Source organism: Schistocerca gregaria, chromosome 5, assembly GCF_023897955.1.
Source record: "Schistocerca gregaria isolate iqSchGreg1 chromosome 5, iqSchGreg1.2, whole genome shotgun sequence".
In the NCBI taxonomy this organism is placed as follows: domain Eukaryota; kingdom Metazoa; phylum Arthropoda; class Insecta; order Orthoptera; family Acrididae; genus Schistocerca; species Schistocerca gregaria.
Window position 1 is genome coordinate 312,938,554 of NC_064924.1, and position 18,553 is coordinate 312,957,106.

Below are 18,553 nucleotides of genomic sequence, written 5' to 3' on the forward strand. Positions count from 1 at the left end.
GAGCCATTTGAACTCATGGTAGCACTTTGGAACTCGCGAGTGATTCCTTCCACGATGCCATACAACTTTTACATTCGCCCTCCACAATAATTGACGGTCCCTGTTGGCTAGTAGATGAAGTCTGTCTGGTCTTGATTTAGCTGTCGTTATGTCTTCGCGTTTCCACTTCACAATCACATCACCAACCGTCGACTTAGGCACCTTTAGAACAGCTGAAATGTCTCTAATGGAACTGTGTTACAGGTGACATACGAGGTGCATTCAAGTTCTAAGGCCTCCGATTTTTTTTTTCTAATTAACTACTCACCCAAAATCGATGAAACTGGCGTTACTTCTCGACGTAATCGCCCTGCAGACGTACACATTTTTCACAACGGTGACGCCATGCTTCCATGGCAGCGGCGAAGGCTTCTTTAGGAGTCTGTTTTGACCACTGGAAAATCTCTGAGGCAATAGCAGCATGGCTGGTGAATGTGCGGCCACGGAGAGTGTCTTTCATTGCTGGAAAAAGCCAAAAGTCACTAGGAGCCATGTCAGGTGAGTAGGGAGCATGAGGAATCACTTCAAAGTTGTTATCACGAAGAAACTGTTGCGTAACGTTAGCTCGATGTTCGGGTGCGTTGTCTTGGTGAAACAGCACATGTGCAGCCCTTCCCGGACGTTTTTGTTGCAGTGCAGGAAGGAATTTGTTCTTCAAAACATTTTCGTAGGATGCACCTGTTACCGTAGTGCCCTTTGGAACGCAATGGGTAAGGATTACCCCTTCGCTGTCCCAGAACATGGACACCATCATTTTTTCAACACTGGCGGTTACCCGAAATTTTTTTGGTGGCGGTGAATCTGTGTGCTTCCATTGAGCTGACTGGCGCTTTGTTTCTGGATTGAAAAATGGCATCCACATCTCATCCATTGTCACAACCGACGAAAAGAAAGCCCCATTCATGCTGTCGTTGCGCGTCAACATTGCTTGGCAACATGCCACACGGGCAGCCATGTGGTCGTCCGTCAGCATTCGTGGCACCCACCTGAATGACACTTTTCGCATTTTCAGGTCCCCATGCAGGATTGTGTGCACAGAACCCACAGAAATGCCAACTCTGGAGGCGATCTGTTCAACAGTCATTCGGCGATCCCCCAAAACAGTTCTCTCCACTTTCTCGATCATGTTGCCAGACCGGCTTGTGCGAGCCCGAGGCTGTTTCGGTTTGTTGTCACACGATGTTCTGCCTTCATTAAACTGTCGCACCCGCGAACGCACTTTCGACACATCCATAACTCCATCACCACATGTCTCCTTCAACTGCTGATGAATTTCAATTGGTTTCACACCACGCAAATTCAGAAAACGAATGATTGCACGCTGTTCAAGTAAGGAAAACGTCGCCATTTTAGTATTTAAAACAGTTCTCATTCTCGCCGCTGGCGGTAAAATTCCATTTGCTGTAAGGTGCTGCCATCTCTGGGACGTATTGACAATGAACGTGGCCTCATTTTAAAACAATGCGCATGTTTCTATCTCTTTCCAGTCCGGAGAAAAAAAATCGGAGGCCTTAGAACTTGAATGCACCTCGTACAACGGCTAGTACACGTTTGAAATTACTGAGCTCTCCTGCCGATCCACACCGCTCTTACCTCTTCTCTACTGACAACACATTACTCCCCGCCTCCTTTTATGTTGGCAAATCCGCCTCTCGTGACATCTAATGGTAAATTGTGCGTTGTACGAGGGTAACTCCAAAAGAAATGCTCACTATTTTTTTTAAACTCCAGCTTTTATTCTACATGTTTGAAAGTTTTACATTGTGTAGATACGTCCTTTAGGAACAATATTTTCATTTCTCCACATAATTTCCATCCGTCAAAACTGCCTTACGCCATTTTGGAACCAGCGCCTGTATACCCGCACGGTAAAATTCTGGACCAACCTGTTAGAGCCACTGTTTGGCAGCATACACATCTTCAAACCTTGTTCCACGAAGAGTCTTTCAGTAACCCAAAGAGATGATAGTCACATGGAGCCAGGTCAGAACTGTAAGGCGGGTGTTTCAGTGTTGTCCATCCGAGTTTTGTGATCGCTTCCATGGTTTTTTGACTGACATATGGCCGTGCATTGTCGTGCAACAGCAAAACATCCTGCTTTTGCCGATGTGGTCGAACACGATTCAGTCGAGCTTGAAGTTTCTTCATTGTCGTCACATACGCATCAGAATTTATGGTGGTTGCATTTGTCTTGATGTCCACAAGCAAGAGTCCTTCGGAATCGAAAAACACCATAACCATAACTTTTCCAGCAGAAGGTTTTTTCTTGGGTGAATTTGCATACTTCTAATCCATTGATTGCCTCTTCGTCTCTGGTGAAAAATGATGGAGCCGTGTTTCATCACCTGTCAAAATTCTTCCAAGAAATTCATCTCCACCATTCTAGAACTGTTCCGAAAGTTCGTTGCATACCATTTTTCTTGTTTCTTTGTGAGCCACTGTCAACATTCTGGGAAACATCCTGGCACAAACCTTTTTTAACGCCAACACTTTCAGTATTCTGCAAACACTTCCTTCCTCGATCCCAACGTAGCGTGACAATTCGTCCACTGTGATGCATCTGTCAGCAGTCACCAATTCGTTATCTCTCTGCACATTGTCTGGGGTGTGTGCAGTACGAGGCCTGCCGCTGCAAGGACAACCCTTAATATTGCCGTTCCCGCTTTCATCACGTAACCTGCTTGCCAACCGACTAACTGTACTACGATCGACAGCAGCATCTCCATACACCTTTTTCAACATCTTGTGGATGTTTCCCACTGTCTCGTTTTCACAGCACAGGATTTCTATGACAGCACGTTGCTTCTGACGAAGGTCAAGTGTGGCAGCAATCTTGAAGACATGCTGTAACGGCGCCACTCACGGGAACAGGTTGAACTAAGTATGAAAACAGTTGGAAAGATTATCTACACACTGTAAAACTTTCACACATGCAGAATGAAAACTATTTTTACCAATGTAGTGTGCATTTATTTTGGAGTGACCCTCGTATATTGGTCTCGAGATACTTTCTAAAAGATAGTACAAAGATAGTCTCTGATTTTGCACCCATTATATCACTGAAGACAGATCACCACTCATCTGGCCGATCGCGGTTTTGTTCAGTTCTGGCTCGTGGGTAAAGCTAAACACATGAGTGTCACCAAGTGTCCAAGGACACTGTGAACGCCATAAACTCTACCTCGTTCCGCGCAGTTGGACGAATCAGGCCTAGTTGCTGAAAGTGGAGACGTCGTTCCGCAGGTGGTGCACTGCCTGCAGTACGTCGCGGGCCTCCAGAACATTCTGCTGTCCGTGTTCTTCGACCTGTTCGTGCTGTGGCTGCATCTGCTGCTGTGCGCCCAGCTGCGCTACCTCGCTGACAACCTGCGCCGCCTTCGCCGGGTCACAGACACGGACGAGCACAAGAAACTTCTGGTTGCCTGTGTCGCGCATCACAGCGACCTCCTCAGGTACATAGCCAGTGCGTGCTCTCCCCGATGTTTCCTGAGCCGGTTCCCCGATGTTTTCCTAGGAGCGTAAACTCCACTACAGAGTGACAATCTCATTCTGGAAACGTCCCCCAGGCTGTGACTTAGCCATGTCTCCACACTATCCTTTCTTTCAGGAGTGCTAGTCCTGCAAGGTTCGCAGAAGAGCTTCTGAAAAGTTTGGAAGGTAGGAGACGAGGTACTGGCGGAAGTAAAGCTGTGAGGACAGGGCTTGAGTCGTGCTTGGGTAGCTCAGATGGTAGAGCACTTTCCCGCGAAAGGCAAAGGTCCCGAATTCGAGTCTCGGTCCGGCACACAGTTTTAATCCGCCAGGAAGTTTCATAGGAGCGATACTGTTGCATCGTGTAGTACGTAATACGTTCAATAAAAAGCATCGTTTCCTTGTCAGTGACAAAATAGTGAAGGTGTTTTCCGATAGAGAACAATGCGTATTGCGCCAGCACTTTACGTGAAGTGTGACAGGCCAACTAGCTGCAAATGAGTCTAATCCGTTGCATGCAGCGTTCTAGTGGAACGGTTGCTGCAAGACGGTCAAGTTCATAAGCAGATAACAAAAAACTACAGGTGCGTTTCAAGATCGAGGAAACTAAATTGTTAATTCACGCAGTGTCCGAAGCATATTCCTGTTTCTGTTTCAGCGCTTCGTATAAGTGTGGAGCAAATTATCCTCTTCTTCATCGTCACTTACACGTTTAGTTATCAGCAAACTCAGGAGTTTTCTTTTACCCCTAGCGATCCATAAACGGTCTATCTTAACATCATCGTTAAATAAAAACACTTTATTTGAACGCTCTTTCCAGAATGCACATGTGGACTGAATACTTAATGCGCTTGCGGTTTCATTTTCTAGGAAAACGCAAATTCGCAACTTATTTGCGTTTCGCGTCCGTGGCGACGCAAACTCTCCGTCCTGATCGCACTGGCAAAAATCGCTTGTTCTCATAGGCGCACGTAGTTGCTTCCAGTGAGGAACCAGCCTAGCCCCTCTTACACGAGGACTGAATGTACAGCACCGCCCCTGGCGTATTATTCCTGTACTGAGTAACTTCTGTCGCGTGTAACGTTCACGTCGACCCCAAAACTGTGTTGTGAGAGCTGTCTGCTGTGCACTTTGGCACCTGAACGGTACTGTTATGTTTATGAAGTCGAAATTACAGACGGAATTAAGGGGCTAGCAGTGACAATAGAGTTTCTTAACACCAAAGCAAAATATAAAGCGGGTGTCCGTGACAGAAGTAGTGTCATAAATTCTCCATGCTGCTGAGAACTGAAGGGGTACGAAAAGTGTCGTCCAAACATTTCACAATATCAACATATATTTGCTCGATAAAATATGTATCATACCTACAAACACATCAAATAATATTTAAAAAGCAGTAAATAGCGCCTTTTTACTTTATCCTTTGTGTCTTATTTCTTACATGCAAAATAACATTAAAATTTATTGTGCTTCAGTAGATCTGACGTTTTTACTATTGAATCCATTTTCATTAAAAATTATTTATTTACATTTTTATTTATAGCCAGCGTACACCTTTTTCACCTTTTTCTATGGCCAGATATTGTAAAACGAATTTTTTTTTTTAAGAGCACAATCCATTACTATAACATGAGTGAGTATAGTGAGAATAGATTAAATTCCTATGTTAGCGGACGCCACAGTCCATTGTTATGCACATGCGCAGTCTGCAGCGTACTAAGACCTCAGAGCTCTACTCTCGACGCAGTCGAGCGATCACTGATATCATCCACTCGCTGATTTAAGAGGTACGCGCGTCCACTGGGAGTAACTGGTTTTGGCCAGGTAAGTTTCTCCTGTAAAACGGACGTTAGAGGGCTTTTCACGTACATGCAACTTCAGTTGTGCAGTTTTATAACGCCTATTGCCAGAGCTACAACGCACACGCAAAGACGCGAAGATCTCTGGATGCTGCGGAGGTACTGGGTTAGTGCGTAAGTTCGTAGCGCAGTTTAATATACAGAACAGAGACTTTAGTCATCATTTATATATTCTTCTTCAGTAGTTACAACAGTCTGTCAAAGCTGGGGTAACTTCTCGCTTGTGCAACTATAGAAATCACGTGGTTTCAAGGCGAAGGACCCGTCGAGCCACGTTCGGAGCGCATTTTCATCCGGAAATGAAGTTCCTTGAAGGTTGTTAGATATGGAGCAGAAGAGGTGAAAATCTGAAGGCATAAGGTCAGATGAATAAGGTGAGTTTGGAACGACTTACCAACACAACTCCTTAGTGTTTTCTGTCAGTCCAGCAGAATGCATGCGGGCGTGTTGGTGGAGTAGCATCACTTCAGAGAGTATTCCTGGTCGTTGTTCTTGGACAGCGTCTACAAGACGTTTCAGTTGTTGACAATAAATGTCAGCAGTGATTGTTACACCTTGGGGAAGTAATTTGTAGTATACCACACCGCCGCTGTTCCACCAGATGCATAACATTTTCTTTTGTGAATACGCTCATGTCTTTTTACGGGGAATTGCTGCTTTTTTGGGCTCAGCCATTCCTTTCTTTTTCCTATGTACCATAAAGACACCACTTCTCGCCACCAGCAACGATACAGTATATAAATGATCGGTGTTGTTCACAAGCCCACTGATGACAAGCAAGCAGAGATGCACATATGGCACCCTGCTGATTTTTGTGCTTTTGGTTTAGAGCACGTGGTACCCACACACCCGATCTTTGAACCTTCCCCATTGCATGCAGATGTCGCACGATGGTGGAATGATCACAGTTCATCGCGTTTGCCAGGTCTCGAATACAATGATATCATTGCGAGTTAACGTACGTATACGATCTTCATCAAACCCCAAATATCTTCCTGAACGTGGAAAGTCACTAATGTCAAATCGACCCTTCTTAAAAAGAGAAAACCATTTTCTTGCTGTGCTCCGTCCAATGGCATTAGCCCCAACAAGGATCAAATATTTCTGGCTACCACTACAGCTGTCGCCCCTCAGTTGAACTCAAACAGAATAATATGTCGTAAATGTTCCTTTTTCTCTGCCTGGCACTCCGTTTCCTAGCTTCCATTGCTCTACACACCATCTCCAAATAACAATACGACAATATGTAGACTCAAATAGTTAACAGTGAACTACAAATAAAAAATGACAATCGATAAATAAACTCATAGCAGTAGGAATACCAACTTGCAAAACAGAAACACTACGAACTGATGCACCAACCTAATAATACTTCAGACATAAATCTGTCAGCTTATGCCTACCTGAATATGGTAGCAGTTGCCGGCATAAAGGTTTCGCCTCTAGCGTCACATAATTGTAGCACTATGGGGCTGAAACTATGCTAAAACTCCTCCTATAGCTTTCCAGTTCGCCCTGTTTCCCGCATATTTCTATTAAAAGTTTCATTCATTCATCTATTCATTCATCACGTTCCATGGACCCTACCAAGAAGGAGAATCCTCATGGACGTGGGACTAGTCGAGGTATACATTAACTTAAGACAAAGACACCATAGAGACATGATCTCTATACTGTATTAACAATATTTCAGCGTGATTAGCGACGATTGATACTACTGCTTACTTTTGAAGACATCAAGAAAAATACACCGATCTGCGACGAAAGCAGTATAGTTACAGTTATTAGTTTTGAAAAAATAAGAAAAATGAGTGACTGGGCTTTTATATTATTTATTTATAACCTTAAATATTTTAACCGCTTTCAGCCTAGGATGTTTTAGTAAGGGTGCTCTTAACCGCACTACTGAGCAGTCCAAACTGTCGCCACCATTTTCATCTATGGATATCTTTGGACTCGTTGAAAATATTACTCTCGTGTTTTGAACCGTTTATAACCTGTTGGTCATGTGGGATAGCATGTGTGGAGAAAATACTAAACAAGCTGCTTAAGAAAGAATGACACTGCAACTGGGAGACAACTAGAAACAGAAAGTTTCGTATGTCATCTTAAATCAATAAATTGATGCCTGCGCTTCACAAAACGTTTCGTAAAACGATATTGTTACTAGTAAGACATGTAGGAAAATCTGCAACACAAATAATTAAAGCCGCGCGGGATTAGCCGAGCGGTCTTAGAGGCTGCAGTCATGGACTGTGCGGCTGGTCCCGCCGGAGGTTCGAGTCCTCCCTCGGGCATGGGTGTGTGTTTGTCCTTACGATAATTTAGGTTAAGTAGTGTGTAAGCTTAGGGACCTATGACCTTAGCAGTTAAGTCCCATAAGATTTCACACACGTTTGAACGTTTGAACATTTGAAGAAATAATTAAATAAAATCAGAAAATCCGATTCTGAAACTTATCACTTACATTTTAAATACATAACGATTTGATGCGTACAAGAAAACATCAAATTAGACCAAAAAAGCCACACTGTATGATATCGCTATAGAAAGAAAGCAAGTGTTATAAATGTTTATTACAGTCAAATGTAATTTATATGCTTATAACTTTAACGAATGAAGACGGACTGCACATCAGATCTGAAAGATAGCACATGTCTCAGATCATAAAAAGGATCACGAGATACATAGAGAATGCTATTTCATAGACTCTTGGACGACATTACACAGCTAAAAACTGTTCTAACCTTTGTTACAATGTTCCTCTATCGTTATGAAGTCATTTCTTACAGTCTAAAATAACGAACGTCTTTCATGCGTAACTTCAGTTGTAATTTGTAATGCTTTCTCAGATTTTGGCCTCTGTATCAGCTGCATTTCCTACTATTTTCAGACCATACACAGTACAGATTTCATGTGATATATGCAGTTGTATTACATAAGTTAATATTTTGTTGAATTAAAGTAAATTCTAAAAGCAAAACCCAACATTGTTGAAGAGTTAGTTCGTACTTCGACATTTATTTATATAGTTAAAATAGTAGGGTAGAATATTTAAAAAATCCTCATTTCATGAAGGAAGTAGTAAAATTAATTGTTGTTTTCAGTCATTTTGGTTATTGTGTGATATTTATAAATCACAGTAAGAAATTCTGTTATATGAGGAAATAGTTTTTTCTCACTTTGTATTGCATCTTAGGCCTAACGAATTAAGATTTCGTTAATTCAATGAAATTTACTTAAATGCAAGTTACTTTTCCACGAGCAAATATATTTTATGTACCATCTTCTCTTAAAACGAAGAAAAAGGAGATACTAGCAAGACTTACTAAATGTTTTCTTGGCGTTTGCCCCATAAACCTCTTTTCTTTCTCGAACCATGAATATTTTAATCAAAAACTTACCTGACATCTGTGTGGAAACACTAATTCTTTTGGTGTGTAGATGTATTATTACATCGAAGTAGACGTTGAAAGGCAAGTAATGAAAGTGGGAAGCCTTTTCTCAGTTTATTTCAGTCATTTTACAAGGTGATAACTGCACAATTTTGTTCAAGAGTGGCTTTTCGCAAAATCGCAAACAATAATAGGATTAAGATCAGCGAAAACGCATGAAAAGGAACAATATATACAATACGCGAGTAAATATCTGGATAATGTTACTTAAAATCCGTCTTGATTGCAATTTTTTTTTATTCATATGACCGGTTTCGGTTCGGTGCTACGTAGAATGTGAAAGTTGCTGGATCTGGACGGGTTTCTCCTGTAACTGAAATATCAGATCTGAAGATGGTTCTGAATGAACCGAAATCGGTCATATGAATAAAAAAATTTGCAATCAAGACGGATTTTAAGTAACATTATAAACTCACTGATTGCTGTTATCCCATAAGACATTATGTCTGTTTTTGCAAAATATCTGGATGATGTGGAGGCGGTATTTAGTACACAGAGCAGCCACCTCCGATAGCAACAATGTCTCTAAACCGGTGGAACATTGAGTCAAAATGAGCTTGGATGACAGATAGGGTATATCATTTTATGCTTTTCCAGAGTTCATCATACTGGTGACGTACCAAACTTCGAGAAATCGCTGACCAGCAGCTTTTAACCGGTGAAAGATGTAGAGAACGTGCTGGCCAGGTGGTAGGATACCTTCCGTATAGAGGGAGGTCGGGATAACACTGGAAACAGCCAGCGGTATCTTGTTGAAAGAAGGTAAGCGTCAATCAATGGCCTAAACACACCATAAATGTAGAGACCAGCTGTCCAAATAACTGCATAGGCGAATCAGAAGAGACGGTGGTATGTAATCACCTCAAGATGTTGGCCTGTATGACGATGGCGAATTCAGTATGACGATGTTCATTCTTCTCAGAACTTCCACATGTGGATGCCTCCATGGTGATGTACAGAGAACAGTTATTCATCTATAAACACTATGTGTTACCACCCCTAGGTTCACAGGTGTCAATGGGTGCACCCATAGAGGTGTGCCTTTCCCTAATGCCATGTCAAGGGATGTTGCAACACCAGCCGCCACCAGTGCTGCTCCAGATGGCGTCTCACTGTCCATGTGGGACCCAGTAATTGAGCCAGGTAAACTTTGGGCAGTTCGACTATTTCTGATCTGGGGACATATCCAGTGAGTCGGCAGTCAGGGGGATGCCCAACGGCACTGTACTTCCAACCCTAGGTGGCAGTTTCGGCCGCGGCCGTCATTAGAGTTGTCGGGCTGTGATATCCTAATGGGATTCACTAGCTACCAGAATGACTGTATGGAGCCACGATACAACCGTGTAAACTGCACAGCAATTGTCCATAAGGCTATCTTTAACTATCCAGTCCACACTTAATGCTTTTTTATAGGATAATGGGACAACGAGCACTCTAGGCAGCATTATCAGAGTATCAGGCCTTTGGGTAAGTGTACTCAGTGGCAACTTATTAAACACAGAAAATGTAAACTTACTAGAACGAGTACTATACGGCTTTGCAACTTACAAAACAAGCTAACATGGGACAGGTGGCGACTCACACAGTGGCATGTGAACTATTAGTATCAGAGGCCGTTTGTGGTCAGCATGAAGTCCTTCGACAGACCAGTCAGTGTTTACACACGAAACTACAGCAGAGATTTTGTAAACGCACCCACGACAGTGCTCGCCTGACGTATGAGACACGAGTACCTTCCTTGAAAGTGAGACATGAGTAGAGACCGCACAGCTTAGTGACCAATGCGCAAGGGCCAGTTCTCGTCCAAAGCACTGGGAGAGTTCATTCGTTTGTTCAGAAGGGAAGGCCAACTAGTGCTTTTGATCGGTCAGAGATGACAGAATCGAAGTTAACGCCCTGCAATCTTTCTCAAGCGATTTTACAGAAGCTATTATTAAAAAAGTTTCATTTTTGCTTTACTCACAGCTTTATATGTCAGGGTCATGATGATGTGCTCATCGTTCCGTCAATGGTCATAGTTATTGTGAAATTTACATGGAAGTAAGACACTGCGCAAAATTCGAAAAAAATTGCAATGAAAAATAGAGGTCACTATGATTTTGCGTTTGATGCATATTACATATGTTGTTGTGCATGAAATTTAGCTAGCACGCTGAATTTTCCTTTAGACTTGGGTAAAAGTATCTGTCACCAACCTCGAGAAAACTGATTTGACGTAGCTCACTAATTTGTGATCGCTCCTCGCCGGCTATAAAACCAGAGTGAAATACCCATAAAATTACTTATGTTTCATAAACGGTTTCAGATATCGAAATGAGATTTTGGCAAATGATAGCACGCAAAGAGGAGAGTATTTTATCATTTCGTTATTAAGTAGAAATTCATTATCTATCGTATTTTTCCAGTAACTACAGACTTTTTCGATGAAATACTAATTGCTAAGGGCCACTGATAGCTGGTGAAATGAGAAACGCTATGGATTTTGGAACAACATAAGTGAAGACGTCACTTGTTTCATTGTACCGAGGATGTGCTACCGACCTTACTTTCCTCAGTTCCTCATTTAATAAACCACAGTTTCAGAATTCTCTCGCAGCCGTGTATGCACAACTTGTTAGTGAGGTGAGACCGTGTAAATTCCGCTGTGTTTTGGCAAAAGAAACAAATTTTAACTTGGCAACCAAAGAAATGTGTAGGTTTTACTCAAAATTAACCACCTGTAACGCTTCTAAGAAACAAACAAATGGCAGGCGAAACTAAATCGTTACAGTTTCGGCGGTATTCATTTTACATACTGACCAAAGCAGAGGTGACCGTACGTCTTTTTGAATGGTCACCAGACAATTATGGGTGTGGAGCGTCACAATTAATATTCACAAAAAAATGTGAGCATAGGCTCCAGTTTGGAACAGCCTTCCCCTCCAGCGCTCAGCATTACCTCTACAACAACCACCCCTAACCCCCACCACCATCGCTCTCCCCACGCCTGCCCTGCCAGCTGCACATCTATCACCCACGACATTCTGTGCGGACCATAACAACTGGAGAAGTAGACTAACGTGTCGGGTCACACAGGACAGTCAGTAGAAAGCGAGTTCCCTTTATGACATGAAGTAGCGACTTGGCAGACTTCAAGATGGTTACCCATAAAACAGTCTGAAACTACCTACTCCTGATTTTAATTCCCAAGGTAACAGGCGTTATCACAAAGATGATTACTTCTCCAGTGTGGTGAAGGAAGACACTCTGATATGAATCCTAATGTATTCATAGGAGCATTGGCTAAGATCTCGGAGGAACCTGGGTAAAACTGGAATCATTCATGGCGAACTCGATGTAGCATGAGCTGTACAGCGAGCAGGTTGTTACATGCACGCTGCCTCCCATCGGATAGACTGGTCGCCTGCTGCAAGTCTTTTTAGTTAACTCCATTTCGGCGACTTCTTTGTCGATGAGGATGAAATGATGATGACAACACAATAGCCAGTTCCTGAGAGGGTAAAATCTCTGACCAAGCAGGAAATAGAACCCAGGCCCTTCGCATGGCATTCTGCTGCACTGACAGCTCAGCTCTGTGAATGTGCAGTCTCTGTTCTTTCGAACACATCTGAAAGTACAGAAACTACGCATTCATATTATTGATTCACTGCGATGGGCAATAAATGCACCACCCTCAGTGCAGGTGCACAAATGCGACTGACCTCCTGCAGGAACCTCAAAATAGCGATATGGAGGACACAGATGGGCACTGCAGAAAGGTGGCGTTAGATGAGGGTCTGGGACGGCCGGGAGACATGCTGAGATAATCTGCACAACTGCGATAAACACTATGTCCAGGTGATGGAGTGATAACACAACTGCCTGGTAGGCCGGTGATTCCACATAAAGTCCTGATGCAACTCACAACAATAGTTCCTTCGCATCCCCTTCCTTTCTCGCCGCCCCCTCCCCCGTCCACCATCAGTTTACGTATTATGACAACTCAACTATGGAGGCAGGCATTGAGTGGGTGATCAACTACGTTGTACAGAATTCTATGGCCTACAGTTACACAGCGTTCAGTGTGCAGATAGAGACACTAAGTTGTTGCAATGGTGCGTTGCTACTTGGCGAGGGGTGGCGTGCTGTCCAAGCTGGGGATCGGTGGTACTGTCCACCGCTGTATCACAAGCAATTGGTGGCAAATTGCGCTTCTCCACTTGGAAGGTCTTTCTCTTTTTATAGGGCCATTTTTCCTCGAACATGCACCGATTTGTGGGGACAAAGCTGATAGCAGATATCGTCACACCGTAAACATTCGGTCAGAGGGCTCTAAAAGTATAGAGACTAATACACTCCTGGAACTGGAAAAAAGAACACATTGACACCGGTGTGTCAGACCCACCATACTTGCTCCGGACACTGCGAGAGGGCTGTACAAGAAATGATCACACGCACGGCACAGCGGACACACCAGGAACCGCGGTGTTGGCCGCCGAATGGCGCTAGCTGCGCAGCATTTGTGCACCGCCGCCGTCAGTGTCAGCCAGTTTGCCGTGGTATACGGAGCTCCATCGCAGTCTTTAGCACTGCTAGCATTCCGCGACAGCGTGGACGTGAACCGTATGTGCAGTTGACGGACTTTGAGCGAGGGCGTATAGTGGGTATGCGGGAGGCCAGGTGGACGTACCGCCGAATTGCTCAACACGTGGGGCGTGAGGTCTCTACAGTACAGCGATGTTGTCGCCAGTGGTCGGCGGAAGGTGCACGTGCCCGTCGACCTGGGACCGGACCGCAGCGACGCACGGATGCACGCCAAGACCGTAGGATCCTATGCAGTGCCGTAGGGGACCGCACCGCCACTTCCCAGCAAATTAGGGACACTGTTGCTCCTGGGGTATCGGCGAGGACCATTCGCAACCGTCTCCATGAAGCTAGGCTACGGTCCCGCACACCGTTAGGCCGTCTTCCGCTCACGCCCCAACATCGTGCAGCCCTCCTCCAGTGGTGTCGCGACAGGCGTGAATGGAGGGACGAATGGAGACGTGTCGTCTTCAGCGATGAGAGTCGCTTCTGCCTTGGTGCCAATGATGGTCGTATGCGTGTTTGGCGCCGTGCAGGTGAGCGCCACAATCAGGACTGCATACGACCGAGGCACACAGGGCCAACACCCGGCATCATGGTGTGGGGAGCAATCTCCTACACTGGCCGTACACCTCTGGTGATCGTTGAGGGGACACTGAATAGTGTACGGTACATCCAAACCGTCATCGAACCCATCGTTCTACCATTCCTAGACCGGCAAGGGAACTTGCTGTTCCAACAGGACAATGCACGTCCGCATGTATTCCGTGCCACCCAACGTGCTCTAGACGGTGTAAGTCAACTACCCTGGCCGGCAAGATCTCCGGATCTGTCCCCCATTGATCATGTTTGGGACTGGATGAAGCGTCATCTCACGCGGTCTGCACGTCCAGCACGAACGCTGGTCCAACTGAGGCGCCAGGTGGAAATGGCATGGCAAGCCGTTCCACAAGACTACATCCAGCATCTCTACGATCGTCTCCATGGGAGAATAGCAGCCTGCATTGCTGCGAAAGGTGGATATACACTGTACTAGTGCCGACATTGTGCATGCTCTGTTGCCTGTGTCTATGTGCCTGTGGTTCTGTCAGTGTGATCATGTGATGTATCTGACCCCAGGAATGTGTCAATAAAGTTTCCCCTTCCTGGGACAATGAATTCACGGTGTTCTTATTTCAATTTCCAGGAGTGTATATAGATTCGAATACTATGTCGTTTTGTAACTGACGCAGTCTCATACACCCAGTAATGCTACGTCTATGTGTGCACTTGAATATTTATTTTACAAGAAGTGCACATTTTCGCTCAAGGAACATGACATGGCTTTATGATGCTACACAGCCAATCGGGCAATATGTCTGTATATTCGTATACTAGTCGTGTGGGGTTATTGGGATCCTGCTTAACATTAAGTATGGGCTTTCTGAACCCATCAGTCCCTTATTCGCGTGACAGTCGTGGGATCCCGATCAGTGGAAGCAGCGACATCACATAGTGAAAAAGCGTAGTTTAGTTTAGTTATATGTTCCGTAGATCATTTTTACGATTATTTTATCGATATGGTGTGGAACAAGTCAGATTACAAGATATATATACACACATGAATAGTGCTAATATTAATATTACTGAAATTTTTGGTTCTACACGTGCAACTACATTTAGAGGTACAATTTTATTATTATTTATATTCCTTTCTCAGACGTTATGTCTGGTTAATAATGGAAAGTGACGCGGACCTTGATCAAGCGTGACTTCCTTTATGTTACATTGCATTTAGGAACTTTCATGTAATTGAACATGTATCAATGATTACAGATTTCTGTAGTTGTATATATACGTTTGGATGTAGCTGTATTGCGTTGATGTACTGGTGGATATTGTTTGATATGACTCCTGTAGTATAATTGGTACAAAGTCAACTTTATCCTGATGCCACATATCCTTGACTTCCTCAGCCAGTTGGATGTATTTTTCAATTTTTCTCCTGTTTTCTACTGTATATTTGTTGCATTGGGTATGGATATTTCGATTAGTTGTGTTAACTTCTTCTTTTTATTGGCGAGTATATTGTCCAAAAGAAATGATTTTAAGCTAGATTTAAAACTTGGTCTGCTACGTGCCAGACACTTTATGTTGTTGGGCAAATGATCAAAGTTTTTTGTTGCTGAATAATGAACTCCTTTATGAGCAACTGACAGCTTCATTAACGGATAGCCTCAATAGCCCACGATCTCGCAGCTATCGAATTCCTCCACGTACATGTACACGTTTGTACTTCTTATCTAAGGCATAACATGAACTCCTTGCAAGCAAGCAACTTTAGAGTACGATTTCTGAATAAGAAACCTAGTGCGTAATCTTTCACTTTGTACAGACTAAAGTGGACGTTACCCCTATCTACTTGATGCAATTACACTCAAATGATAATCATCTGTATGAGCAAGCATGTAGTACTCTTCAAGGCAATTAGACGTGTGTGCCGGCTGCTTCATGATGTTGCAGGTTTTAATGGCCAGCAGTGTACTTCACGATTATTAAAAGAAAAATAAGGCTATGTGGAAATGTATGACTTGGTAAAGTGTAAAGCACGGATTACTTCAATTGTAAGTTTTAGATGTTTAAATGTCGACCAGTTTTTGATAGTTTGGATTACAAAGTAGATAAACGAGAAATACGAGGGGCGTTCAGTACGTAATGCAACGTATTTCTTTCCTCGGCTAGTTTCGGTTGAGAAAATGCGGAATCTTTTGTGGGACATCGTTGAGTATTCCGCTTCAGCTCCTATAGTTTCATGAAATTTCGATAGGTGGTGTCGCTATACGTAGCCTTCAAAATGGTGCCTGTAAGGGAGATGTGTTCCAAGCAGAAAGCTGTCATCGAGTTTCTTTTTTCGGAAAACCGAGGAATCGCAGATGTTCAAAGGCACTTGCAAATGGCAATAAACAAAAGCACGGTGAGTCGTTGGGCGTGGCGTCTATCATCGCATTAAGGTCGTGCAGTCCTGTTCGATCTCCCGTGTGCCGGCCGGCCGCACACAGTTGTGACTCCTCCAAAGTATTCGGACAACGCAATGTCTCACGTAAGTTTTCGCACCGAAGAAGACCTCACAAAACTTCATTGAGTTGTTCTTTCTCATCCAGCCTACAGCCGAATCTCGCACCTTCCGACTTCCATCTGTTTGGCCCAATGAAGGATGCGCTCCACGGGAAGCAGTACGTGGATGATGGGGATGGGTGATGATGGGTGATGATGCGTTACTGAGGCAACAAGATGTTGGCTCTGACGTCGACCAGTAGAGTGGTAGCATGCGGGCATACGTGCCGTTCCAGTAAGGTGGCGTAAGGCAGTCGCACTTAATGGAGATTATGCTGAAAACTATAGTTTTGTAGCCAAAAGAGTGCGGAATAATACAGTGTGTTGGAATCCCAAATAAAACCAATCTGCATTCAGAAAAAAAAGGTCTTACGTTGCTTTTTGAATGCCCCTCACACTTGGTAGAATGAGTGTAAGAAAAATGAAGATTGCCATGGAAAAGAAGAGGGGAGAGGAACAGTAAATAGTCAAGAGATGTATTGAAATACGCAGAGAATATCAAAAGTAGTGACAAAGCAAAAGTTTATTATTTCTTACCATCTCCCTCGGATAAATAACTGACTAAACAATAGAAGTATATCTGGCATTTCTGCCGACGTTAAGTCAACAACAGCCTGAAGCACTATAATAAGAAAGGAGTTCAAAGGTCGTAAATAACTAATATAACTAGGATATTTTAACGGTTACAATGTTAATGAGCTAAGATGCTACGAAGAGAAAGAACACAGGAAAAAATAAATTGAGGTTAGAAGCAATATCGGGGAAAAAAACCTGGAAACTTAAATAGCAACAAAGAAAGAAAATGTATAAAGTGCTATGTGATCTAGAGTGATGAAACTGAAGATAAACGTATAAAACAAACAGCAAATGCTGAATAGTGACATGTCAAACAGTTGTGCAGCGTTGTAAACTGATGTGTAGTAATGCTTCCAAAATAAAAATTTCAATGGCCTTCTTTGTGTGTTACAGCACAATCCAAGAGCTCAATTCATGCGCAGGTCCCAGCTTCTTCCTCCAGTGCTTCGAGAATACAATCCGCATGTGCATGATCGCTTTCATGGCCACAACAGTAAGCTATCTTACACTATTTTTTATAAATACCCAAATTTATTTTTGAGTTATTTTTAACATTCACAAAGCAGCGAAATCTGGAAACATTTGCAAGCTTCCAATCATCTAAGGCTTCGTTTTTCAAAACCGTCTAGTGCTTCTTTGATAAAGTGTCGTGTTCACTATTGCTCATCATTAGCTAACACACTGAATATTTAGTTCACACATGACAAATTATTGTGTTGAGAATACTTTCTTTATGCTCGCGTGAAATTTTCAAGATGATTATTAAAAGTGTACATCAATGATGGCACTTGGTATTAGTATTATCACATGCAGTTTGCTGTTCTCCGCGGGCTCATTACCACTGCAGGATCATTTGAGCAGCGAGTGACTAGGCTGCAGCACAGCGGTAAAAGTCACAAAAAATTCAAAAAGTCTTTGTTTTAATACTATGGTGTGCAGAGGATGTATGCGTAATTATTAGAACGTGGACATTTAGCTTAGACCCTATTCTTTTCCTGAGTTCCTAGTTGCAAATAAACTTGTACTTCCGCGTTTCATTAGTAATTAAACTCGTAACCGTTATTTTTACAGCACCTAAAACGTCCCATTTCGAAGCTAATGCTTATTTTTGTTTATTTTAGCTTTAAAATCATAAATACTACCTATATCTTAATGAAACAAAATAAATGTATTTCCAGAAGATTACAATTGCGTACAAGAATTGAAGATAGGAGAACTGAAGGCGAAAATTGAAAAAAAAAATAATCTGTGGGGCATAGAATCCTGACTAGCTGCCTGTCTCTACAAAGAATATGCTTTGAACTGGCCTCACATGAAAAAAAAAATCGTATTGACAGGGGAAGGTTAAAGCTGCCTAGTAAAAGAAAAAAGAAAAAAAAAAAACTCGCCTTTCTCTTTTGTTATACACGGACTCTCACTGTAGGAAAGCGAGGCAAATGTTTGCTATCAAGCCGCCAAACTAATGTGTAGTACGTAGCGTATCGATGGACGTATGAA

The 18,553-nt window shown here is 43.1% G+C and overlaps 1 protein-coding gene across 1 annotated transcript in view; it reads left to right on the plus strand.

Annotated features, from left to right (window-relative positions):
* The window catches only part of LOC126273327 (odorant receptor 47a-like), a 120,216-nt gene that overhangs the window by 38,741 nt on the left and 62,922 nt on the right, over nt 1–18,553 (plus strand). Inside the window, exons 4-5 of the mRNA XM_049976873.1 lie at nt 3,283–3,491; nt 17,450–17,549. Of these exons, the coding sequence (XP_049832830.1) occupies nt 3,283–3,491; nt 17,450–17,549 (309 nt within the window). The remainder of the gene's footprint in view (nt 1–3,282; nt 3,492–17,449; nt 17,550–18,553) is intronic.